This window comes from Vipera berus, assembly GCF_964194415.1.
Source record: "Vipera berus genome assembly, chromosome: 5".
Lineage (NCBI taxonomy): Eukaryota > Metazoa > Chordata > Lepidosauria > Squamata > Viperidae > Vipera > Vipera berus.
The window spans coordinates 26,665,036-26,691,356 of NC_138207.1; the positions used below are offsets into that span (position 1 = coordinate 26,665,036).

Consider the following 26,321-nt stretch of genomic DNA (forward strand, 5'->3'; position numbering starts at 1 on the left):
TGAATGATGATTATGAATTATCATAATGATGATGATCAATTATAATAATGATGATTTTTGCACAAATAAATAACTCAGTCTAATAAACTAAGTATTGATACTAATTATTCAGGGCTAGAATTGTTGCATTCAGCATCTAGATCAGACACGTCAAACTCGCAACATCACGTGACGTCACGCAACGTATCGGGAGAGTTTTGCCATTGCCGGCAATGGGGTGGGCGCAGCTTCCGCATGACGCATCCGGCCTGTGGGCCGGCTGTTTGACACCCCTGATCTAGATCTTTATAGTGTGATATTCAAATTCATGGATAGTTTGGATCCACACATACTGTACACTACACCACACACTGTGTAGAACTCCCCAAGTGTTTAGAATTTGGGAAGAACATCATGCGTATGAAGGCCAACATGAGCTAAAGAACTGGCAGCTGTGATTGCACATTGTTGTGTATATAATAATAGTAATAACAACAACAACTGCATATATTTCTACTATTGCAATCACTGCTTCATTATTTATTTATTAGAAAATTTATTTGCCGCCCATCTCGTATCCAATGACTCGGCATCTTTAGATGGGGTTGTTTTTGAGAAACTTTAAAAACTGACATAAAAGTAGCAACAAATATTTTTGAACATACTCCTTCCATATCAATTCATCTTCTACACTCAAGTGGACAACACCAATACATTTAGAATAAGGCTTTAATCCAAGACTGAAAAGCAATAAATGGTAACTAAAACGCAGTTACCACTTAGTTTTAAAAGTCAATAAATTTCACTAGATGAAATACAAGCCCATAAAGCTTTATGGCTTTTACAATCCATTTTGGTGTCTACCTGCAGTTGATTCTTGGCACTTGTCAAATGACCACCGTACTTCCACAGCACGGCCTCTTTGTTTTATCTGTTGTTCTACTTCAAAAATCTTTGCACGAACCTGTAAAGAAAGCAACCATTACAGAATATATAATACATAATTTACTACATTAACACATAATGTGCTAGCTTTGCCAGAGCATTTATTTGAAAAATAAGTACAGATAAACCACAAGAAATCAGGAAAGCAACATACTCATGTAAGTTACAACAAAATAGCCTTTTGAACTGAAAATTCTTAACGTTCATCTTCCTGAAAGTTTTAATCAAATTCATTAGCATTTTAAAAATAAGACACTATTTTTTTAACCAATCATTACTCCTCTACTGTAAAGCAACAAAAGAAATCTATTTTCAACAGTTCAGGGAAAGAACATATTCCTTGATTTCTGCTCAAAATTATGGACAGGATACTATTTGTGAAGACGGAGCAGAACTAATCATCTCAATAGTCTATAAAACTGCTCAATTTTTAAATATTTTGAAATGTACAGTATTGTGCAATTATTGCAATATTGCTGAAAACAGCATAAAATAAAAATCAAAACACAATGACTTGAAAGGCTGCAAGTTTTTCAGATATTTGAATATGAATATTATTCATTGATTACATTTATATTCTGCCTATTCTCTAGGAGTTCAAGGAGACATATATGATATCTCTTTTGAGGTAGGATAAGTTGTACTATGAGCTCTAAATGTTTGTCTCAGAAGAAGCTTGCTGAGGCCTTTGGTTCAGTGACTCATTCAGCTGAAGTTTATCTCAAACAATTTGTGTTAAGGAGATAAATTAGGGGAGACTCTCATGTAAGTCACTTACATTGGCTAATTGACATGCCTTCTTCATAGTCTGCTGCAAAACTATGTTAATAATTCTTTCAATGCTTTTTCCTATTTGAAATAGAACAAGTTAAATGTTAAATTTATTTTTTTAAAACCAGCTAAAATGCTGCCAGCATAAAAAAATTGGTAAGGTACTGGCATATCATATCATTCAATTCTTCAGTCTCCATAAAAACTATTATAACAAGAGTTTGATGGTGGTGGTGATGATGTCATGGAGATTCTTTATTAAAATTGAATGAGCAAATGTCCTTACTGCAGAAAGAGCTTTAGGATAGTTTAGGATTAGGCTACTGCCTTAATTAAAAAAAAACATGGAAGGTGATATCTTCAAAGATTTTGACATTCACTTTAATGGGGAATACAACTGCACTACAGGGACATGGTGGCTCAGTGGGTTAGGACACTGAGCTTATCGATCAGAAGGTCAGCAGTTTGGCGGGTCAAATCCCGAGTGCTGCGTAACAGAGTAAGCACCTGTTACTCATCCCAGCTTCTACCAACCTAGCAGTTTGAAAGCACGTAAAAATGCAAATAGAAAAATAGGGACCACTAAGGTGGGAAGGTAACAGCATTCCGTGTGCCTTTGGCATCTAGTCATGCCGGCCACATGACCACGGAGACGTCCTCGGACAAGCACTGGCTCTTCGGCTTTGAAACGGAGATGAGCACCAACCCCTAGAGTTGGAAACGACTAGCACGCATGTGCAGGGGAACCTTTACCTGTTTATCTTACAACTGCACTGATATTAAAGATGCTTATTATCTCTTATAAATGGTTCAGCTTATGTGCATTATTTATTATTTTACTTAAATTTATACAACTCTTGTCAATATTGGAAGGAGTAAAGAACTTGTATGGTACACTGAAACCGTATGACCAATCAAAGCCATTCCACTGCATTTGAGATTCAAGATATATGCACAACGTTGGTGAAACAGTACTTTCACAGCCATGAGAATTAAACATGTTTATATGGTGTATTCTTTTATATACGTATTCCAACATTCTAAGAAAGTTCATTTTAACACTTTTATTATACTCTTTTTTCTACCTTTCTATATTCCATGAAACAAACCCCCTCCCCTTCCTATATAAATATATGGACCCTTTAATGAAGAAGCAGGGAAAGGTGATACATGATTGGAGATATGGCCACTACCTATTTAAAGCCAATCATTGAAAGACATAATTATTAAACTTTTCAGCAGATTGTTCACATTTTGAAATACAAGTAAAAACTACCTGCTGATTGAATACAGAATTTCCTCCTGGCATTGGTAAGCTAGATGGAGAAACTTGAAGTAAATCCAAAGGTGAGCCAGGATTTATGGTTTTACTTTCATTTGTAGAATAATTCCAGACCAAGGCACTTGGGCAACAGAGAGTTATAGTCTGAAGTAGAAAATAGATAAACTTAAATCATGTAATTAGATTGTTCAATTCTACAGAAACCAACAAAGAAACAAATATAACATACTACAGTTCAAAATACAAAAGCTCAAAAGCTACTTTTAAAAATTAAACATTTGCTGCTCTGAATGAGATTCTCATACTGAAGCAAATCATCAGATTGGATTAAAAATTAAAATTAAAGACTAAAAAGAAAACCACTGTTTCTCCCCCTCCTACCAAAAAAACCACCACAGAGCTTTACTTCTCCACCACTTTTACTACAGACTTTGGTGGAGTAAATGAACAACAAACAAAAGCAGATACTTAGTATTATTATCTTCATACTACATTACAAAAAGTCACTGTGAATGGGTATAACCCTAAACCTTTTACTCTAATTTTATAGCTATGTGGTTATTTTATAAATTAAGAAAAGAATAGCCTTTCTAGAAAATGTGCTAGAAAATAAGGAATAATTGCCAAGTATTTCTCAGGAAAAAACCTATTTTAATTCCAATCTCTTCCTGATTAAATTTCAAGCTTAACTGATATATTTTAAATGCATACAGATTGGGGAGAGAGAGAAAGAGAGAGAGAGAGAGAGAGAGAGAGAGAGAGAGAGAGAGAGAGAGAGAGAGAGAGAGAGAGAGAGAGAGAGAGAGAGAGAGAGAGAGAGAGAGAGGGAAAGAAGAAGAAGAAGAAGGAGGAGGAGGAGGAGGAGGGGGAGGAGGAGGAGGAGGAGGAGGAGGAGGAGGAGGGGGAGAAAGAGAAATGTTATTCAGCTATGAAATAGCCAATAAACGTCATTTCAGAATTTCCTCTCTGGCATGCACTTACCTGCAGCATACAGCTTAGGCCATAAACAAGAGGGCGGTGTTGGGGGCAGGAAACAAAATCTGAACAGGCAAGCTGAGCAGGATTGACTACAGTACCAGTTGTAGAAGAGCTGGGAGCTGCCAGAGGAGGATTATTTGGTCCAATAATAATATGAGGTGAATGGGCAGCTATGAGGTTAGTATTGTCACTTATCAACAAAGAGACACGTCTGGCACAGAAATAAGCAAGGCGACGCGACAGGTACGCTGACTGAACAAACTCTTCAGAATACTGAAAGATATTATTTAAAAAAAAATAATCATCAGATCATTCATTTTAAATGTACATCAGAACTCCCCACCCAGTTGTTGCTACTTTCTTTAGCATCCCCAAACATCCAAAGCCAAGCCTTAAGTCCTTCCAAGGACTTCCAGTCTCTCACACTAGGAAGTGTTTGGTGTATCGAATCTGCCAGATCTTTTTTTCAACTATCACTTTTCAAACCCCTCTCTCCTAAATCAGAGTTAGCAGACAGCAGCCGCAGGATCTCTGTCACCTTTTATGTGATTTTCTAGGCCCATCTCTGTCCCAGACCATTCCCACCATGGACAAGCTCTGTGTTGTCCATTTTGTCTTGTTTAGGTGGGGGGGAGAAATCTGGTGAGTGCTAAGGGATATAAGGAAACCTTAAGCCTCAGGGATAAAAAAAGCAATATACTGACAGAATCAGTAGTATGGTATGTAAACAAAAATCATAGTGTGAGTTCTAAAATAGACTTTTAAAATGTTAAATAGTATAAAATCAGGACTGGAATCTTCTCAGTCACTATTATTTATTTATTTATTTATTTTATTTTATTTCTATACCGCCCTTCTCCCGAAGGACTCAGGGCGGTGTACAGGGCAAATACAATAAAAATACAATATACAAAAGTTAAAAAAATTAAATAATGCAGCCCAATTCCAATAAAATTAATACAATAATATTAAAATACCCCAAACCCATCAGACCAGGCCGGCTTGTTCAAATAAGTATGTTTTTAGGTCACGTCGGAAGGAGCGAAGATCGGGAGCCATCAGGAGCTCAACCAGTAAACAGTTCCAAAGGTCTGGCGTGCCCACAGAGAATGCCCTCCCCCTGGGGGTCACCAGTCGACACTCTTTGACCGACGGCACCCTAAGGAGGCCCTCTCTGTGGGAGCACACTGGACGAAGGGAAGTTGATGCCGGCAGCAGGTGCTCCCGTAAGTAATCCGGACCCATGCCATTTAGGACTTTATAGGTCATTACCAGCACCTTGAATCTTACCCAGAGGGCAACCGGAAGCCAATGCAGCTCGCGGAGTAGAGGTGTTACATGGGAGTATCGGGAAACAGTATAGGAATATGTAAGCAATGTTTTAAATGGGCCAAATCTTACCAGATTTTTTTTAAAAAAATTGCAAGATTTCAGCATTCTTGCCTGAAATCTCACAAGATCTATTGATGATGCAGCAATCCTGGGCTATACAAACAGAGGCATAAAATCACACAAAGTATTAGTACCACTTTATAAAACTCTAGTAAGACCACACTGGAATACTGCAACCAATTTTGGTCACCATACTACAAAAAAGATGTTGAGACTTTAGAAAAAGTTCAGAGAAGAGCAACTAAAATGATCAAACGCCTAGATACTAAAACATATGAAGAATGGATGCAGGATTTGGGTTTGGCTAGTCTAAAGAAAAGAAGAAACGGGTGACATGATAGCAGTATTCCAAACTTTGAGGGACAGCCACAAAGAGGGGCTCAAATTATTCTCCAAAGCACCAGAGGGCAGGACAAGTAACAATGGTTGGAAACTGACCAAAGAAAGAAGCAACTTTTTTTTTTTTTAATTGAAAAGTTTTAAAATACAATTTTCCTTTAAAAAACCCACCTTCCCCCTCCCTACTCCCCCCCTACCTCCCCCCAACCTCCCTCCCTCCTCCCCTCCCTCCATCCCCCCCTCCCCCCCCGACTTCCCAGAGCTAAATACAAGGTATATATCTATAAAAAGGCAATCATAAGCAACCATATACTACCCACTATAAAATCTAAAATCCATTACTCTCTAGCTTATATAGGATAAGACACACCTTAACAATATTAACTATACATAAAAAACTAAAAGAAAAAAAAAAAACGAAAGAAGACTTATTCGAATGCTACATAAAACTTCTTAACCCTATACTTGTTCTGGATAAACTCAATCCATTTTCTCCATTCCATAATATAGCGTTCTTGCGAATGATCTTTCAAATAGGCCGAAATCTTCGCCATCTCTGCCAGGTCGGAAACCTTTAAAGTCCACTCTTCTATGGTCGGCAATTCCTCTTTCTTCCAATATTGGCCTATCAAAAGTCTTGCTGCCGTAATTAGGTTCAACATCAACTTAGTGTCCACAACTGTAGCGTCTGCAATTATTCCCAACAAAAAAAGTTGCGGACAAAACTTTATCCTCTGTTTAAAAATCTTCTGCATATTCCACCAGACTTTTATCCAAAAAGCCTTGACCTTCTTACATGTCCACCATATATGAAAATATGTTGCATCTTCATCACCACACCTCCAACATTTAGGCTGGTAATTCGGATACATACTTGCAAGCTTTTTAGGATCTAAATGCCATCTATAAAACATTTTATAAAAGTTCTCTCTTAGATTTTGAGCTTGAGTAAATTTTACGTTCCTCACCCAAATCTTTTCCCACATGTCCATTGTGATAACTTCTTGGATGTTTTGGGCCCATTTTATCATACAATCCTTAACAAGCTCTGTCTCTGAATCAATCTCTATCAATGCAAGATATATCCGTTTGATATGTGCTGATCCCTGATTTCTAACTTGCTTTATCAAATTTTCATCAGTCATTGTAAAACCATTTTTCTGGTCTTCTTTCCACCTGGCCCGTAGCTGAATATATTGAAACCAGTTTTGAACAACCTTCTCTTCTCGCAAGAGGCTATATGATTTCAAACACCAAACATTTCTTTCCAAAGTTAAAATCTCCTTGTACGTAGTCACATCATGTTTGAAGCCAGCATGAATATTTTCTATTGCGTGTTTTGGAATTGCCCACAATGGTATCTTGCAACTCAACTTATGTCTATACTTCTTCCAAACTCTCAGCAATGCCTGTCTTAAAATATGCACCCTAAACACATTGTCTACCTTCTTATCATACAACAAATATGCATGCCAGCCAAACCACAAATCATGGCCCTCAAGATTTAATAACCTCCCTTGCGTCAAATTAATCCAATCGCTTATTCCTACTAATGCAGCAGCTTCATAGTATAATTTAAAATTAGGCAGTTTAAGACCACCTCTCTCACGAGTATCCTGCATAATCTTAAGTTTAACTCGTGGTTTTTTCCCTGCCCACACAAATTTATTGATACCACGCTGCCATTCCTCCAAATTAGAATCTTTCTTAAGGATCGGTATCATTTGAAACAAAAATAAAAATTTGGGCAGGACATTCATTTTCACTGCTGCAATCCGTCCCAACAAAGACAATTGCAATTTTTGCCAACTCTCCAATTCTTTTTGAATTTTCCCCCATAGTTTTTCATAATTATTTTTATATAGCTTTGTATTAGAGGGCGACAAAATCACCCCCAAATATTTAACCCTCTTAACAATCTCAAATCCAGTTAATCCTTCTAAGAGAGCCTTCTGTGAAACTGTCATATTTTTAGCCAAAATTTTAGTTTTCTGTGTATTTACCTTAAATCCAGAAACCTTCCCATATTGTGTTATTATCTCCATCAGGTCCACAACAGAGTGCTCTGGCTGGGTCACTGTAACAACCAGATCATCTGCAAATGCTCTCAATCTATAGTCCTGATCCCCAACTTGTATCCCCTTAATTTTTCCCGAACTCCGAATCTTAACCAATAATATCTCTAATGTTAACACAAATAACAAGGGTGATAACGGACACCCCTGCCTTGTGCCCTTCTCAATGTTACATGCTGCTGTCAGGCTATTGTTAACTATGATTCGGGCAGTTTGTTTTTGATATAATGCCCTAATCGGCTGTAAGAAATTTTCCCCAAAATCCATTTTATCTAAAACTTTCAACAAAAATTGCCAATTCAATTGATCAAAGGCCTTTTCAGCATCTAAAAAAATTAGCGCTGCAGAGATCTGGTTGTGCCTTTCCAAAAACTCTAAAACATCAACTATATGTCTCACATTATTTTTCATTTGCCTACCACTAATAAACCCCGTTTGATCCCCATGAATCACCTGTTGCAGAACCCTCATCAGTCTATTAGCCAAAACCTTAGCAAATATCTTATAATCTGTGTTCAAAAGCGATATCGGTCTGTAATTTTTAACTTGAGTAGCATCCTGGTCTTCCTTCGGAATCAAAGAGATAAAAGCTGTTCTCCAAGACGGTGGCACCTTTCCCTCCCTCTGAATTGTCTGAAACAGTTCCTTTAACGGCTTTATCATCTCAAATTGTAAATTTTTATAATAGGCTGCAGTCAAGCCATCCGTACCTGGCGCTTTATCCAACTTCAATTCCTTAATTGCTGTAAGAATTTCTTCTTCTGTAATCAGTTGATTAATCCCCTCTTTTTGTACTTGCGTAAGAACTGGGATGCTAGCATTCTCCAAATATATATCAATATCTTTTACATTAATTTCCTCTTTAGTATATAATTTCGAATAAAAATCCACAAAAGCATCCTTAATAAGATTCTGTTGAAACACAACCCTTCCTTTATACTCAATCTTATCTATATTAGAGGCCCTTTGTTTTTTCCTCAGTCTATAAGCTAACCATCTGCCTGGCTTATTAGCGTTGCAAAAAGTATTATGCTTAGCAAACCGCAGATTGGTTGCCACTTGATCTGCCATTAATTTATCAAATTGTCCTCTTAGCAGTCTAATAGCCTCCTTAACCTTCACATCCTCTGGATTCAGAATCAAAGCCTTTTCTTTTTCCTTTATTTCATTCTCCAGTTCTTTCCTTCTAGTTTCCACTGCACGTCTATGTCTATTATTCATATATATCAACACCCCTCTCATATATGCCTTGCTAGCATCCCAAACCATATCCATAGAGGTACCCTTATTCATATTAATCTCAAAAAAATCCTTCATCCGCTGTTTGCATTCTTCCACATTTCTCTGATTTCTAAACAAATTCTCATTTACACGCCATGAGCGCCTGTCTCTTTTCTCCTTATCAATCTCCAACCAAACTGGACTGTGGTCAGAAATAGTTCTTGCACAAATCTTCACCTTTTTAGTTCTCAAAAAAAAATCATTAGTCAACAAAATAAAATCAATCCTCGAAAAAGATTGGTGTCTATCAGAATAAAAAGTATAATCCTTCTCCTGCAAATGCCTCTCACGCCAAATATCTCTCAATTCCAGGTCATCCTTCATTTCAAAAAAAGATTTAGGCAATCTAGCATGACTTGGAATGCGCTTAAAAGCTCCAGCCTTGTCCAACTGTGCATCCAAGACACCATTCCAGTCTCCCATAAGAATAAAAGATTTATAATCCAACTGGGTAAGCTTTGTGTGGAGTAAGCTAAAAAAATCCGCTTGTTGTTGATTAGGTGCATATAATCCAACTAGAAGCGTCTTTTTGCCTTCTAACAACAGCTCAATCATAACATATCTTCCATGCTTATCTACTTCAATTAAGTCTGCTGTTAAGGCACTTTTAACATAAACAACCACTCCATTTTTCTTATTCTCTGCAGAGGCAACAAATTGCGTACCCAGTCTCGAGTTCAATAAATACTTTTGATCCAAAACTCTAATATGCGTTTCTTGCAAACATATAACATCTATCTTAAATTGTTTTAAATATTGAAAAACTTTCTTCCTCTTCTGCAGTGAATTTAGTCCATTAACATTCCAGGTTAGAAATTTAGTTGCCATGCATATCCTCCCAAAGCTCTTGGAGCACAGCTTTGATAGGACTAATTTCTTTAGGCCGTGCTCCTCCCACAGCTTGCGTACGTTGTGAAGAATCTGAAGACTTTTGCTGATCTTGTTCTTTTATTTTCTTTGCTCGTTTTAAAGCAGCACGCGTTACTCTTTGCTCTCTAGGATCATCCAAAGAAGTTGTATCTTGATCTACTCCAGGGCCACTTTCCTCTGTTTCATCCTCTTGATGTTCTCCTTCTCCCGATCCCTTTCCAGCTTCCAGAAGTGTTGATGGGGTTGCTTTTAAGACGTTATTGTAGAAATCACGCGCTTGCTTCACAGTAATCAGCCGATACCTTTTACCTTCATGCATCACCATCAGCCCATCTGGGATCTCCCATCTGAACCTTATATCTCTTTGCTTAAGCTCATGCACGAGAAATGTATAGTCCTTCCTTCCCCTTAAAATCCTTGGAGGAATTTCTTTTAAAACCAAGACTTCTTGTTCAGCAATCACCACTTTAGCATCATAGGCAGCTTGTATAACTTGATCTCTAATCTCTCTTTTTGCAAAGTAGACCACCACATCTCTAGGCAATTTTCTCTGTCTGGCAATCCATGAATTCACCCGAAACACTTTATCCATAGCTGCTCTTATTTCAGATGCTGGCTGGTTTAATACCACTTCAAGAGCCTCAGAAATCAGCTGCTTTAAATCTTCTTTAATGTTCTCTTTTAACCCTCTGATTCTAACAGCAAACTGCATCTGGTAATATTGGGCTAGGCTTAACTCCCTTTCCATTTTGTCTCTTGCATTTTCATTCTCCCGTGCTTTTACTTCTAATATAGCGTTCCTTTGAGCCAGATCATCCATTTTTTCATCTAATTCTTCCACACATCCCGCCACTTTATGCACTGAAGACAAAATGTCTACCTTCATCACGCTGTACTTCTGTTCCATCCTCTCTTCCATTCTCTCCTCCAATTTCTCCAATTTCTCCTCCATCTGTGCAAATTTATCACCGATTGATTGATTGATTGATTCCAAAAGTTTATCCAGAGCATCTCGTAAATCCTTCGGTGTCAGCACTTCAGAAGGGTGCAACGCCTGTAGTGATGATTGTTGCACCGGCGAGGATCCACCGCTCCGAAGAGTTTTAGGGGGAGGTTTCGCCGCCATCTTTTAGTCCTCAATTATGACGCACTTTCACTTAAAGTTTAAAAAGTCCAAAAAGCTAGAAAGTATAGTAAAATAATCCTCTTCACCTTTCCCTCTTGCACCGCTCTGCCTGCTCCTTTAAATCATAGTTCTTTCCTCAGGCAGGGATGGTTCGCAGACGCCTGGCTCTGCTCCAAGAAGTTCGGAGCAGAGACGCCGGCCAGCTGGGAGCAACCCAGGCTTCGGGGGAGTTCAATCCTTCAGCCGCCCAAGCTCCAAGCTCAGGCGGCCCCGGAGAACTCTACCCCTACCTGAGACCTCACCCCCTCCTCTTCTCCCGAGGAGGGGGCTTCAATTTCGCCCGAACAGCTGATCAGCGCTGTTTCGGGCGAAAAAAACAAACAGCTGAGCCGCGGGCAGCCCGGGAAGGCTGTCTTCGGCGCCGCGCCGCCACCGGAAGTCCCAAAGAAAGAAGCAACTTGACAGTGAGGACAATTAACCAGTGGAACAGCTTGCCTTCAGAAATTGTGGGCGCTCCATCACTGGAGGTTTTTAAGAAGAGACTAAAGAGTCATTTGTCTGAAATGGTATAGATTCTCCTGTTTGAGCAGGGAACTGGACTGGAAGGCCTCCAAGGTCCCTTCCTATTCTATTCTATTCTATTCTAATGTCAAGCCTTTAGTAGATATATGAATTGAAAGTAATTTTTTGCAGACATGAATTTGACTGAGTTCTCTTTACCAAGACTTACTAAGGTGAATGTTAGTACTGAAGCAACAACTCCAAAAATTGAATGACCTTCAGTCTAGAACAGACATGTCAAACACAAGGCCCGGGGGCCGGATCTGGCCCGCGAAGTGGTTTCATGTGGCCCATGAAGCCATCCTGGAAACAGTGAGGGAACGGCCCCCACTGCCTTGGCCCTGGCCCAGAGACCCTCCTTCTGCCAGAGACCCTCAAATCTGTCCCATTCCTGCCCAAGCCCCCATAGGCACCCTTGATGCGAATGATGTAGAGTTGGCCATGCCCACCCAGTAGGCCATATGCACTCTAGGCACACCCACCCAGTAGGCCACGCCCACCCTGGCCATACCCACCCAGCCCCCTGAGGGCAACCACAATGCTGATGCTGCCCTCAATGAAATTGAGTTTGACACCCCTGGTCTAGAATCAACATATTTCCATGTAGTAGGAATCTGAGACCTGAGTCTTTCTTTCATAGCCTTAAAACTATTAACTACATAGAAGAGGCAGATATTTTAGCTAACAGACTGAAAGTTGGCAGTTATTCTTTATTTGTGCTATTTGATTTCTTATCTGACAATGAAACCTAATCAACTCCAAACAAGATAAACTTAGTTTAACATACTGAATTCTGAAAACATCATCTGTTTGAGCATTTTGAGACTGTGGCAAATTATATTATCGTTTGTACCTGCAGCATTAGTGGGAGGAGGAGTTTTAAAAGTTCGTCATCAGCTGGTCTTATTTTTTCCAAGACATCCAGGATCCACGTTAAATATTCATGTCTTTCAAGCATTCCTTCCTTAATGAATTTTAGAAATATATGTAAAGAAATTCCCAAATCCAACAGAAAACAACTACATCACTGCTTCATTGCTTAAGATGTCATTTAAGAATAAATGCAACAAAATTTAATGTCACAAAACTGACACATAAACATTTGAACATTTTTGATAAATTACAAAAAAAAATTAAAATTTAAAATTAATAGTTGCATACCAGTAACCTAAAGATGTGAAATGACTGCACAGAATCATTATCATCCTACAGTATCAACTGAATTCTTCCTGTGATGGTGCTAATGAAACCAAAACCTTATCATTCACAAACAAGAATCAGAAGAGCAAGCCAATAGATTTACTTCGGTGAAATGCAATGGTCAGAGATCAGCATTAAGCAAAACAACACCCAAATGGGTGGGAGAATGAATGAAGCTGAGTGATTGAACAAGGAAGAAAATAGAAAAGGCACAGTTTTTTGTTTAAGAAGAGCAGAATGCTCTTGTAGTCTGATTTTTCATTTCTTACTTACACTGAAAAATTATTTTACGCACTTACTGATATAAGTGTAGCTAAACATGGAGTGGCCATACTAAATGGGAACAGAATGCTTTCTCTTCTGACAGGAGGCAAAAAAAATGTAGGGAGAACAAATGGACTAAATGTTTGAAAGTCTGAATAGAAGTCTTCTACAATTTGTTGTGTAAAACTACCAGCTGTAGTATATTTTAACTGTTCTCTCCTTGGCAAAGCCTAAGTGTGTATCCAAAATGTGGTAAAAATGTGCTAAACAAGTTCTATACTTCCCTTTTCTGGGAAAGAATATGAAAGGATGGAATTTCTGGATAATTCTACAGAGGTACATCTTTCTCCAAATGTACACGGTTTATTTAGTCTACAACTAGTATAGTTTTCTTTTTCATTAAAGATGCACAGTCTTGGCATTTCTGATGTTTTTAATATCATTACGTATCAATTAACAGCATTTATCCTCACTTAACAACTCTAATTGGGACCAGAATTTCTACCACTAAGTGATGCAGTTCTTAAATGAAATGTCATGTGACCACGTCGCTTAGTGAAAGCAGTTTTGTTGGTCCCAGTTGCAGTTGTTAGGCCAGGACCATGCCATGTTAGCTGAAGACCTCACACTTCTCCTGTCCTGCTATGCTGGTTTCCACTTAAACTCTGCCCCCATCTACCTGCCCCCAACTCTGCCTTTTGACCATCCTGTGCTCCTGCACCTCTGCCATCCCAGCTGTCTTCACCATCTTCCTTCTCCTGCTGCTAAGGTGTGCCTAGCCAGGCCTTTCAGCAAGCAGCAAGAGAGTACAGAGTGGCGAGGGTGCAGGATGGAGTGCAGGGCTGTAGAGATGGCAGAAGCCAAGATGGCAGGGGAAACAGAGTGCAGGGCAGCCAACTGAGCAGAGATGGGAGGGAGTTAAGTGGATAGAAGTTGAAGCACACATTGTGATTGTAAATGCAGGTGGGCTGCCAAGCACCTGAATTCTAATCAACTGACCATGAGAGCATTGCAATAGCCATAACTTTGAGGACAAGTGATCAATATCATTTGTTCAGCACTACCATAAGTTTCAACAGTCACTGAATGAATGGTCATAAAGTGAGGACTGATTAAAGCAGTAAATTCATATTTCTTTTGCAGTTGTTTAATTTTGAATCATCTGACTAATAGGTCTTCACTGAATATGTTTAACACACGTGTTTTTCACTATAACCTGACATTCCTTATAGCTGCTCACATAAATATATATGCAGATATAAATAATTCGTGGTCAGGGCAGTGATTCTGATCATTGCATGAGATGATGAATGACATACGGTAAATACAAATCTGTAATGTTGCTGTTGCTACTATTGTTATTTAGCATTACTTTAAATTCTACATTTCTTCATCCTGGATATTTCAAATGTAACAGTAAAAGGACTATTTAGCTGGAAATAAGACTGGCTTTAATTACTAGTATTTAACATATTTAATATAATCAGACACTAAACACATTATGAGCAAGGAGACTGAAAGCAAACTAGAATCACACTGTACTGCTTTATAGAACTTCATCCTGCTTCGTTATAAATAAAGGTTACCTGGAACATATAAAATGCCAACTTTTCATTATATTCCCACTGCTTCAGAGCTTGTTCCACCTCACGAGGCACAAGTACAGAATTTTTGCCTTGGCTTGTGGTCATGTGATAAAATTCTGCAATTTTTACCAATTGTTCTCTTAGGTACCTGGTAGAAATTTGAGTCCATTCTATAGAGACACAAATTAAGTAATCATTGACATTCATTTTTCCTCAATGACAAAACTGGGCCAAAAAATTCATCACAATTTGATTTATACTCAAGTGACCTGTCACAAACCCATAATCTTCAAAACAGTGATCAGTGGGAGATCTACCAAAATTCAGTTTGAATGACTTTTAGCATGACAGTCTCTTTACTGCAGTGATTTCAAAGAATGCAAGCTGGTACTGAAGTTTGCTAAAGGAAGTCTATTCTGCAAATGTCTTATTTTCATGGATCACATTTATGTTTTTTGAGCAAGGAGAAATGAATTGTACTTTGATATGAATCAGGTTTGATAATTCATGTGAGAATAAAAATTGTTCTTCAAGCATTTCCATGTAAGTATCCAGTCATCAACTGAAAATAATTTGCATCACTTTGGGAAATTAAATCCAGAATTGATTATGGGCTTTACATAAAAAGACTCTTAATGTAAAATAAGTGACTACCTTTAAAATTAATATTAATTCTTCTCTCACTCTGGAGGAGTCTTCATCTGATTCTAACACAAACCCTACAGACTTCAGAGCATGATTATCTTTTGCAATATTTCAACAGTTGAATCCAAGGAGAGATTCTCAGCCCTCACAAGAGCAGATGCCTCTGAAACTGTGAGAAATTGTTCAGTTATAGGGAACATATATTTATCTCCCTCACACACAGAGTTCTGCTTAGGAACCAGTCTTTGCTCCTGAACACAGAGTAGACCTGAAGGCTGGAGCTTTAAGGCAGAGGCATACAATGCTGAAACAAATTTCATTTTGCATTTGGAAACATGAATATCTTCATTTATGATCCATTAGGCTGCTGAACTGTGACATCTGGCTGCCCATTGCTTAGAAATTTACCCCTGGATTTTCCTAGGTTTCTATAGCTATTCACTTTCCACCATCTTGTGGCTATTATCTGAGCTACAAAACTGCCATTAGGTAGCAGCAGGAAGACCCAGATTACCTGATATTTGCAATCCAGATCATTTTACTGGATTCAAATTATACATTTGAGAGCAACTAAGTGTACAGTTTTCAGAAAAGGACAGCAACACAACTTTGAGTAGCATATTATTTTAAGATTCTATTTCAGTGTTAACAATACGTATTTTGATTGCTTAAACCCCAGTGATATGAACTCAGGTGACAAGAGATGTGGAGCAATCCATTTTAATATTCAAGATAACATCCATTCCAACAAAACAACTTCAATTCTTCTTCTCCTCCTTATCTGTATCTTTCTTACTGTATTTCTCAAATCAGCTTCCATCTACACATCATGTACTATAAAAGGAGAATGCAGTTCAGGAATGCTGAATCTTTTCCAAAATGCAGTTTTAATCCCCAAACATATTTTAAACCAAAGGTACTCCTTTTATCTAATACATAACATGTAAGGTAAGGTAAAGGTAAAGTTTCCCCCACATATGCGTGCTAGTCGTTTCCAACTCTAGGGGCCGGTGCTCATCTCTGTTTCAAAGCCGAAGAGCCAGCGCTTGTCCGAGGACGTCTCCATGGTCATGTGGCTGGCATGACTAGACACCAAAGGCGTACGGAACGCTGTTACCTTCCCATCGTAGTGGTCCCTATTTTTCTACTTGCATTTTTACATGCTTTCAAACTGCTAGGTTGGCAGAAGCTGGGACGAGTAACAGGAGCTCACTCTGTTACGCAGCACTCAGGATTCCACCCGCCAAACTGCCGACCTTCTGATCGACAAGCTTAGCGTCCTAACCCACTGAGCCACCACGTCCCTTCTACATAACATGTAGTTACATTTAAATACACCATTTTGATTTCATTGCATAGAGTTTAAAGCTAGATGTTGTTCACTAAAATACATGATAGCTGAGCTTAAGATTTCTACAGAGTCAAATGCTTCAGAAATGACCTTTACAAAGTTTATTTTTCAGCTATTTTGACACAGCTTTTATTAGCTGAAGATCACACATCTGTGCGGTATATTGAGAAGGACATATTCCTCAAACCAATGTGTAGAGGGAAAACAAATCACAAAATTTATTTTATTTGCATAATTTAAGTGAAATTAAATATACTTAAGATATTTGTCTCTGCATATATAGTTACTGATTTTCCCCTTCTGTAACATGAAAAGTTGCAATTTGGAATAATCTTTTAGAGCTTCTTGATTATCTGCAACACTTTGGGAAATGATTATGTCTTGGTGACTAAATTGCTTCTATTTCCTACAAGCCAGAAATTCAGTTTTTTTCCAGCCTACATTTTCCATAAAAATGATATGTAAAAATGATAAGTTTCACATTTCCATTTCTTTAGAGATATAATGATACATACTTTCTTTATTCTTTCAAGAGATATTATAGAAATAAACTAAGAGAATCATTTCAATAGATAGCAGATATTTCAGAATGGAATCCTCCATCGCTATCAAAGATTTATGCAGTACTGCATTAGAGTTACAGATGGAACATGCCAAAGGGAAAAATATTCAAATCAAACTGTCAACATATCATCTTTACAGCAAAACTCTATTTCCTGCTGACTACTGAGTGAGCCTTTCTATTTTCATAATCCATGCCTCTGAGATACTCACTGAGATCAACATATTACAGAGCAGATATGAAACAGTCCTAGATATAAAATGATGCCTCTGGGCATTCAAGAAAATAAATTAGTCTTATTACATCTATAGATCAGTCAATAAAGTATCTCTGAAATTTAATGTGACAGCTATTTAAAAAAAACTAGAATTCACTTCATTTGCTATATCAATAAACATGCCACAGTACATTGTATTCTGGCATTTTACTTAGTGCTGTAAGTACCAGATTTATTTACCTCACCAAAAATATCACTTGAAGTCAAAGTCGCCAAATAGAGACTGTCATACTTTGGTCATGTCATGAGAGCTGTCTCACTTGAAAAGTCAATCATGCTGGAAAAAGGAGAAGGGGCCACTGTTTGGACACTATAAAAGATGACATTGAGATGACCATGGCAGATCTGAAGGAGGTGGTATGAGACAGAGGGGCATGGAGAGTGCTGATCCATAGAGTGGCCAAGGATCGGCCATGACTGAAAGGCTGACAACGACAATGAAATAAGTACTAGAAGATTCTCTGGTTTAGTTAACAAAACCTAAGGCACAATTTGGCTTCTTTTCAGCTTAGTATAATGGATATCATAACATTACATGCCAAAGGGAACACTATGGCTTTTTCAACAACCCATGATTTAAATATTGGTTTAGCATAAATACAGCAGCAAAGCTACCCACTTCATCAGAGACAAGGAATACATTGCATTATTCTTCTCCAGATGTTTTAGAAGCTATACTTCAACACCTCTGGAGAGCATAAGGTTGAAAAACTATTTTACACATAAGAGGTCATATTTTGCAAGCCAATTATATTTGCTTGGAGACACCAACAGACAAGTAGGAAGACAAAAGTCTATAATATAAAAGTATTTGAAAAGAATTATTGAGTGAGGCAGGTTTAATTAGGCATCCTGAACATGCCACATCAACAGTTAAGTAAGGGAAACTCTTATCTATATGCATGTTTGTAATGAAATGCAACGAAGCACCTCTTATTGAGTGAATGCCCCCCAAAAAACAGAATAGGTTAGTATGCAAGAATGAATCTACTTTGTGGAAAAATAAAGGTATAAACATCTTTAAAGTAACAGCAACAATCAGAATATTTTTTTAAAAAGCTAAATGCCAGTATGATGTATTTCTACTGTGGGGTTTGGATTATGCATTTTTTACTTTAAACTTTCCAAATTACTCTTAAAAAGGAAAAGTGCTTTGCATAAGAAGTTAAAGAATTTTACTGTGAGGTGAGCTCTCAAGGTTAGTATGGAAAAAGCTAGTGAAAACAAGTCCCTTGAATGAAGTTGGCAGAATATCATTCTTCAGAAGCCACATTTAAACAAATGGGGAAAAATCTGAAAGAATTCTGAATATAAGTTGACTAAAAATACAAGTTTTCAAGTGAAAAGGTATAGAAAGTTATATTATCTTTGTAAATTTTGCTAGCAAGATACGAGAGCTATAGTGTACACTCGCTATAGCTGTATTTCCTTCCATTTTTTACCCCATTCCTTTAAATTATTTGACTTATTTTTTACTACGTTTCTTGACTCCAAATAATGTTTACCCCAAAGGAAGTAGCATGATAGGGATGTATTATCTACAAATATCAATATTTTAAATAAAAGGCGTTCTCCATTTGGGAAATTGAATCTACAGTTACTAAATTTCTAGTTAAAATAGTGGTAACTACCATTCTTGAAAACCCGGCGGTATTAATGATGTACATACTGTAAAAACCAAAAGTCATTTAATAGATACAGCCTACTTGTCTAGAATCTGCTCAAATTTATCATTTAGAACAGGAAGAAAGCAGTTAATACATTTTTCTCTGTAGGTCATTAATCATGCTTTTGCTTTATTTCTGCTCTTGTACTAAAAATTCAAATATGTTTTCATTGATCAATAATGAGAACCTAAAGGAAATGGAAGCTTGTTTTGTCATTTTCTGATACAACAAGCTTATGATTCTTGGTTTTTTGAACTGCACTGACACCTACTGTAGTTTATGAAGCATACAGGATAAAGTGAAGCTTATCAACTTATACCCTCCATTCAATAGTGCAACCACACAACAGTACAAAAAGGTACATTAATGATGCAAAGATATTTCATTCAGCTTTTATTACCAAGATTTGGATCAGCTGCCTGGCGTTTCTTAATTTTAGCTTCAGAGATGGCTGAGTAGTAGGCACAAGTCATTTTTATCAACCATGCTGCTCGCAAGAGTGGCACCGAATATCTTGCTAAATAAGCAAAAACATCTTCCTTTTTGCTGAGAATTGGGACCTATGTTTGAAAAAAAAGAGGAATAATTTTAAAAAATGGCTACAATACTCTAAACCTGTTAGATGACAAATTGTAAAATTTTATTCAACTACAGAGATCTAGGAATAACTGAATGATATGTAGAAAAAAATAATGACAGTAATTAGAGAAAGTAAGCTAGTGACTACTGGTACCAGATTAGTCAGATTTTTGCTCTTTGGTATGTCAAAAATAATTTATAGGTTCAAATAATACAGAGTTAACCTGGATCAAATGAAATTATCTATTATTCCCATTAAAACCTGCTTGATTTTAAATTTGTGAGCTTAAAACACACTTGCTGGCAAAATCAATATTTTATTCATTGATCAAACATTTTTTTTCAAAAATAGCCATAATAGCTATAATATGCTGCTTCTGAAAATGCTTGAGGCAAAATATGGTAAACTTATATATTATGTCACAATGACTACTCTTACATCTTAATGTAATTAACAGCTCCCATCAATGCCAATCCTTAAAATGCCATGTTTCTTAAAGATGCAAGCCCAAAAGTGTTGCATCTAAGCCCTGTGAAAAAAGATCAGTTCCACTAATGCAGACTTGGTAAACACTCCTAAGTGAAATTTAGGCTTGATCTTAACAATATCTAAAAATGAGTAACAAGAAATAGATTTTATCAGATTTCCTGAAATATTGAAAAGTCAGCTTCCTCCACTCTTGTGTTTAGGACTCCTGTTATTTTCAAACACTTCCTTTTTAGTTTACACACAGTGTGTCTGCTTTAGTCTGAAACAATACAAGCAAGTCAGCACCTAAAGTTGTGGATTCTTAGTGAAAGACAAAATTCTAACATAATTTTCTCAGAGTTAGCAACAAGAGGTTTCATGCAGCTATACATTTTTATGAGTTTTTACTCTTTTTATTATCTCTGAGGACTCGTGCAAGCTTCAGTATCTGTTTGTGCAATATACCATAGTTACTTACAACTCACTGGAGGATGAGGTGTCATTATTTTCCACTGCATTTCAGCGTAGGCAATAAAAGGGTCACAGCAGTTATTGTTGCCATTATGTACAAGCCAATCATAACTGTGAAAATCCAGAAGTCTGCTCTAATACATATCCAATACATATCCCAGTAGCTACATCTGTCTACAGCTGGCACAGAGTCAAAACCTGATTCCTTGGCCACTTGTTGCCAGCATTTGTAACATTGGCCAGATAAAGTACTCATTTATCAGTCATTCTCTCCTGCTCCAGCTCGTACACCCCTTAGTCACCTTGACCAGTGACTAAACTTAGCATTTTAAACATCTGCCCAAACTGACACTACTCTGCACTATCTCACATGAGCAAAAATGATTGGTGGTTGTTCTTCCACCAATCAAGGGAAATCAAGGAGAAAAATCCACCAATCCCTTTCCTTAAATCTCTTGCAAGAAGTAATTAAGGTATCATTCATCGCACAATAGCAATAGGAACAAAATTGTTCTGTCCACCAGAGTGTCATAAGTAATACATTGCACAAGCAGCTGTAGAAACTTGCATGAGTCCTCAGAAATCATTTATGCGGCCATCCTTTTCAGTTGGCTTAGCATCAGCTCATACATAAGAAAGAAGACACCAAAAAAAATTGAGAAAAGGAGATGAAAAAAACAATAGAGATTTTTAGAGGTAAAAACTAAAACAAGAACTCTTGAAATTTCCTTTCCCAAATAGCTTTCCCAAATAGATAAGAAACCTTCAAAATAGCAATAGCACTTAGACTTATATACCGCTTCACAGCCCTCACTAAGCGGTTTACAGAATCAACACATTGCCCCCAACAATCTGAGTCCTCAGTTTACCGACCTCAGAAGGATGGAAGGCTGAGTCAACCCTGAGCCAGTGAGAATCGAACTGACGAATTGCTGGCAGCCGGCAGTCAGCAGAAGTAGCCTGCAGTACTGCATTCTACCCACTGTGCCACCATGGCTTACCTTTTTTGCTAGCAAAGTCAGAGGTTTATTTCCTGCCAAATCTGCAAACCAAGTATGAATTGCACTCTGGGAACGAGCAGTAACTAGCCAGTAATTGTCTTTAGCATTTATTTGCAATTTCTTCTTTCCTGTATCCTGGAATGTATTAAGTTTTAACTTTTCTGCCAATATGCTGCTAAAATAAGCACCAATCTGATAAGGGGGGAAAACAAAAACATAATAAGCATTTTCTAAAACTTGAAATATATACAATGTCTCGGATTAAAGAGATCAAGTGTACTTTAAGTATTATCTTCATAAGATTAGCTTCTAAATTCTCTATTGTAGTCATCAGGAACTTGATAATATGAATAACTAAAATGGTCTCCCATTATGTTTCAGGTATAGATATTATGGATATAAAAGTTATTGACTCTGAATATTAAAGTATCTCTTAAGTTATAATAAAAATAAACTTTATTATTAAAGGATATTTGCAGTTAAAGAACCTGTCCAGAAAAGACAAATGTTAAATTTGAAGCCTATGACATTTTCTTTTTTCATACTTTAATTAAAAATCTTTTGTAAAAGTAGATACTTGATCAGCATATCGAGGGCTCATTTCAGAAAAATGAAGCCTAATCAATATATCCAGATGTTTTGATTCAAACTGAAGAAGAAGGCACTCACAGCATTAGGAAATCAACATTTTGACCCTGCATGCATTCACCTATGTGTCTATAACTTACAGGTTACACAAATTTTCTGTCTAAAAAATTTTAAAAAATGAAGACACACATTACCAAATCAATAAAGAAGGTATTGTAAAACAGCATACAAAATTAGAAATTCTTTAGAGGAAGCACTTTTTAGTTGCAAAAAGCGCTTACCTTTGATGGGTTAATAACAATATTTCTAGCAGACCCATGTTCATCTCCTGAGAAAGCTGGTTGATTACTGAAACCTTGTTTTACATTCACAGCAGTTAGCTCATCCTGCAAATAAAGTATAATGTTAACTTAGTTTTGCAGCAGTTCCAAATTTTAGTGAGGTTAGATTCTCACTAAGGAATTAAAACTTCTGTTGTGCTATGTGTAAGATATACTAATTTCACGCTTTCTTTGCAAATGCAAATCTGTTTATGAATTTTTGTCACAAATATTTCATACACAATTCTCTTATATTATCTAAAAATAATTAAAATTTGATAGTTATCAAAGTCATCTAAATACTTTAAAAAATCTAGACGATTTCATACATTAATGATACAATCTCTGGATTCTTAAACATATAGGTAATCATTTCTTCCACTACTTCTTGTTTTACCCTAAAGTAATATCAGGGAAAAGCCAGTTTAATGTAGCAATTAAGGCATCAGGCTAGAAACTTAGTGAACCATGAGGTCTTAGTCACACTTTAGACATGAAGCTGGCTGGGTGACCTTGGGCCAATCATTTTGTCTCAGTCCTAGGAAGGAAGCAGTGACAAACCACTTCTGGAAAAAAAGCTCGCAAAGAAAAATGAAGGAACTCATCCAGGCAGTCTCTAAGAACTGAACATGATTGAATAGAAGAAGAAAAAAATCAAAGATCTTACCTAGATTGGCATTTAAGAATGAGACAATTTATGGATAATACAAAAAAAACCCCTGCTGTTATATTTGAGTATTTTGGTTTACTCTGTTATTTTTCAGTTAGTTCATTCAGCTGTTTCAGTCAGCATTTTACATTACAATAACAAATCATTAGACAACCTAGGGTGTAATTGGTTGTGGTTGTGATTCAGGTGACACTGAAGGCACAGGTAAACTCTCAAGGGGTCTCAACAGCTCTTAGAGAAGGTGCTAATGACCAGATGACTCCAAAGAAATACAATCTTTCCATTCCCCCTCCCCCACCATTCTATCAGAAACTATCCTTCGCTCCCCCCACCATCAGAATTGATGAAGCTTCTTGGGTGAGAAACGAAACATTTTCTTCTTCTTCCTCAAAGAAAAAACAGTCCAGTTGCCTTTTGAGAAAAACAACAATTCACCTTTGAGACACCTGTGACCTGGATGACTGAGAACTTCCACAGAGGTTTAGATTTCTACTTTTAGTTAATTTAGTTAAGACTAAAGCTAGCCTTTTTTGTTGTTTCGGCAACAAAAAAGCTCTGGACTTCAACAGAGATCTAAATTTCAAATCCTGGTCATTAGTTTTGAAGCTAACTCATTTCAACAGTGAAGATTAACCAGCCTTCTGTTTAAACAATAGCACAGCTGTACAGATGAGACTGGGATCCACTGTAACCCATCTGAACTTCTAATTAAAAGATGTAGACATAATTTTGAAGATATCCTTATATATCCTTCTTATACCATATCCATCAGTGGTACAAGACCTTCCATATGCATAAGCTTGCAAAAATCTAACAGCGATCATGTGCAAATAAAGTGAAAACTATATACCATGTCACAGCTTAGCATTTAAAATATTTCTGCCACATCAACTTTCCATTGAAATTAACTCCTATTTACAAATCAATAAATCATCATCATATGTTTCCTAAGTTTCTGTCTTGCATATACTAGCTACTAGGTGGAAGAGTAATGAATCAAACAGTGCATATCAGAAAAGTATAGCATTTTTCCCAGTTCAAAAAAAAAGTATATCAGGCCCATTTAAAGGGCAAGAGATAGAAACTAATGCTATATTTTAATGTATTTTCTAAGCCATAAAATATGTACTATGTTATATAAACAAATGGCAGAACTTTATTGAAAAACAAAAATTTAATCCTATGAACAAGTTCAACTATGTAATTTCAAAATGTATATAAGGATTTTTTTTGAGCCAACGTAGACACATCCTTCTGATTAAATAAAGCCAGCACACTAACTCTCTAAATGCATAGGGATACTTTTGAACAAAAAAATGTTCTTTGTGCCTACAGGCTTGTAATCGCAGCACTTCCCTGAAAAATGTGTGTTCAACCTTAACGTTTGCAAGAAAAAAGCCCATACTGTTTGTCTTTGTTGTACTACTACATTATCAAATGTACACAGTTCCTGATTCAGAACATGAACCTGATGAACAGCTTCAAAGAACAGCAACCACAAAGCATTCAATTGATTTGCACCTTAGATCTTATTTTTATCCAAGAACTGGCTGTTCTCTGTTGGGAAAAGTAATTTTTTTCTAACCATAGATAACACAGATAAATTTTAGAAATAAATCAGGAACAGCAGACGTAAAATATTGTAATAAAAGTGTTCTATCAGGATAGGTATCTCTAACATGAATTCTGTCCACCATTCAATCATCTACAAGTAGACCTTGACTTATAACCAATCATTTAGTGACCATTTGAAGTTTTCATTTAGTGACCATCTGGAAAATGTGACTTATGAAAGTTTTTCATATTTACAATTGCTGCACTATCCCCATTTTATCACATGATAAAAATCCAGGCTCTTGGCAACTGGCATGTATTTATAATGGTTCCAGTGTCCCAAGGTCATGTGATCATCTTTTGTGACCTTCTGACAAGCAAAATCAATGGAGAAGCCAGATGCACTTAACAACTGTGTTACTAACTTAACTGCAATGATTCACTTAAAAACTGTGACAAAAAAAGGTCATAAAATGGGACAAAATTCACTTAACAACTATCTCAGTTAGCCACAGAAATTTTGGGCTCAGTTGTGGTGGCAAGTCAATGGCTACTTGCAGTTCCTGCATCCTTGGCCTTGCTGTATAGAACATGATATTCACCAATTGCATTTTTATTCTTTTAATACTTCATGAGAGCCCAGCTTCATTATCCAGAAGTATTGGGGTTACAACTCCCAATGTATCCAGCCAATATGGCCTAAAGGTTTAATGGCAATCTATCTTATTGATCTGGTTAGGTGCGTTAGGGGTTATTAGAGTTATTCAGCAATTAAAACCAGCTGCCAAACAGCAATGATTCAGACATGACATAGTGACCTAGTTTATTCCTCAAATTAAATCACAATTGGCTGGGTTCATATACTGCCCTAAGCCATAAAGAAAAATTCACAAATGATAGTGGTTGGACTCACAGAAGACAATGTGACAAAACTAAGCAAACTATAATTTGCCATGATCTAGGAACCCATTCTCTGTCTCCAAGTATAGAACAATCTCCCCTTTTATACCTCAGTTGCTCTTCTTCTGCTTCTTCACTAGAGCTACAAATTAAGATTACACTCACAAGGAAATGATGGTTTAAAAGGACCAAGGTTAAACAAAATGTGTTCACATTCCATGGGAAAAAATGTTTCAAAGGTGGTTCCATACGTTGAGATAATAAGATCCCTGATTCATTTTCACTTGTAAAAATCTATGTGATTGCTAAAAGTCAACACCACTAATCTCACATAATCAATCAAATCCTCACTCGAATCTGGACAAAATCATAACCTGCATTTAAACTACCTGTGAAAGACAGCACAACCACATATTCTAATAAATTGTTTCTACTTTAGGATGCAATCTGTAGAATTACAGATACAATACACAATCAGAATCTGCAAACTATTTGGAACCATTCTACCTTTAGATCCCATTGGTAATTTTCAGTTCTGATTTTTTTACATCTTGTAAACAATTTACAGTGTTTATCCCCAAATTTAATTTTTCTGAATTGTCTTTATTCCATTGAATT

The 26,321-nt window shown here is 36.9% G+C and overlaps 1 protein-coding gene across 1 annotated transcript in view; it reads right to left on the reverse strand.

Annotated features, from left to right (window-relative positions):
• The window catches only part of MED12L (mediator complex subunit 12L), a gene marked incomplete at its 5' end in the record, with an annotated part of 177,693 nt that overhangs the window by 144,713 nt on the left and 6,659 nt on the right, over positions 1-26,321 (reverse strand). The window contains 8 exon segments of the mRNA XM_081328791.1: positions 844-943; positions 2,972-3,121; positions 3,959-4,228; positions 12,453-12,563; positions 14,650-14,819; positions 19,552-19,711; positions 21,672-21,863; positions 22,541-22,645. Coding sequence (XP_081184917.1) covers positions 844-943; positions 2,972-3,121; positions 3,959-4,228; positions 12,453-12,563; positions 14,650-14,819; positions 19,552-19,711; positions 21,672-21,863; positions 22,541-22,645 — 1,258 coding nt within the window.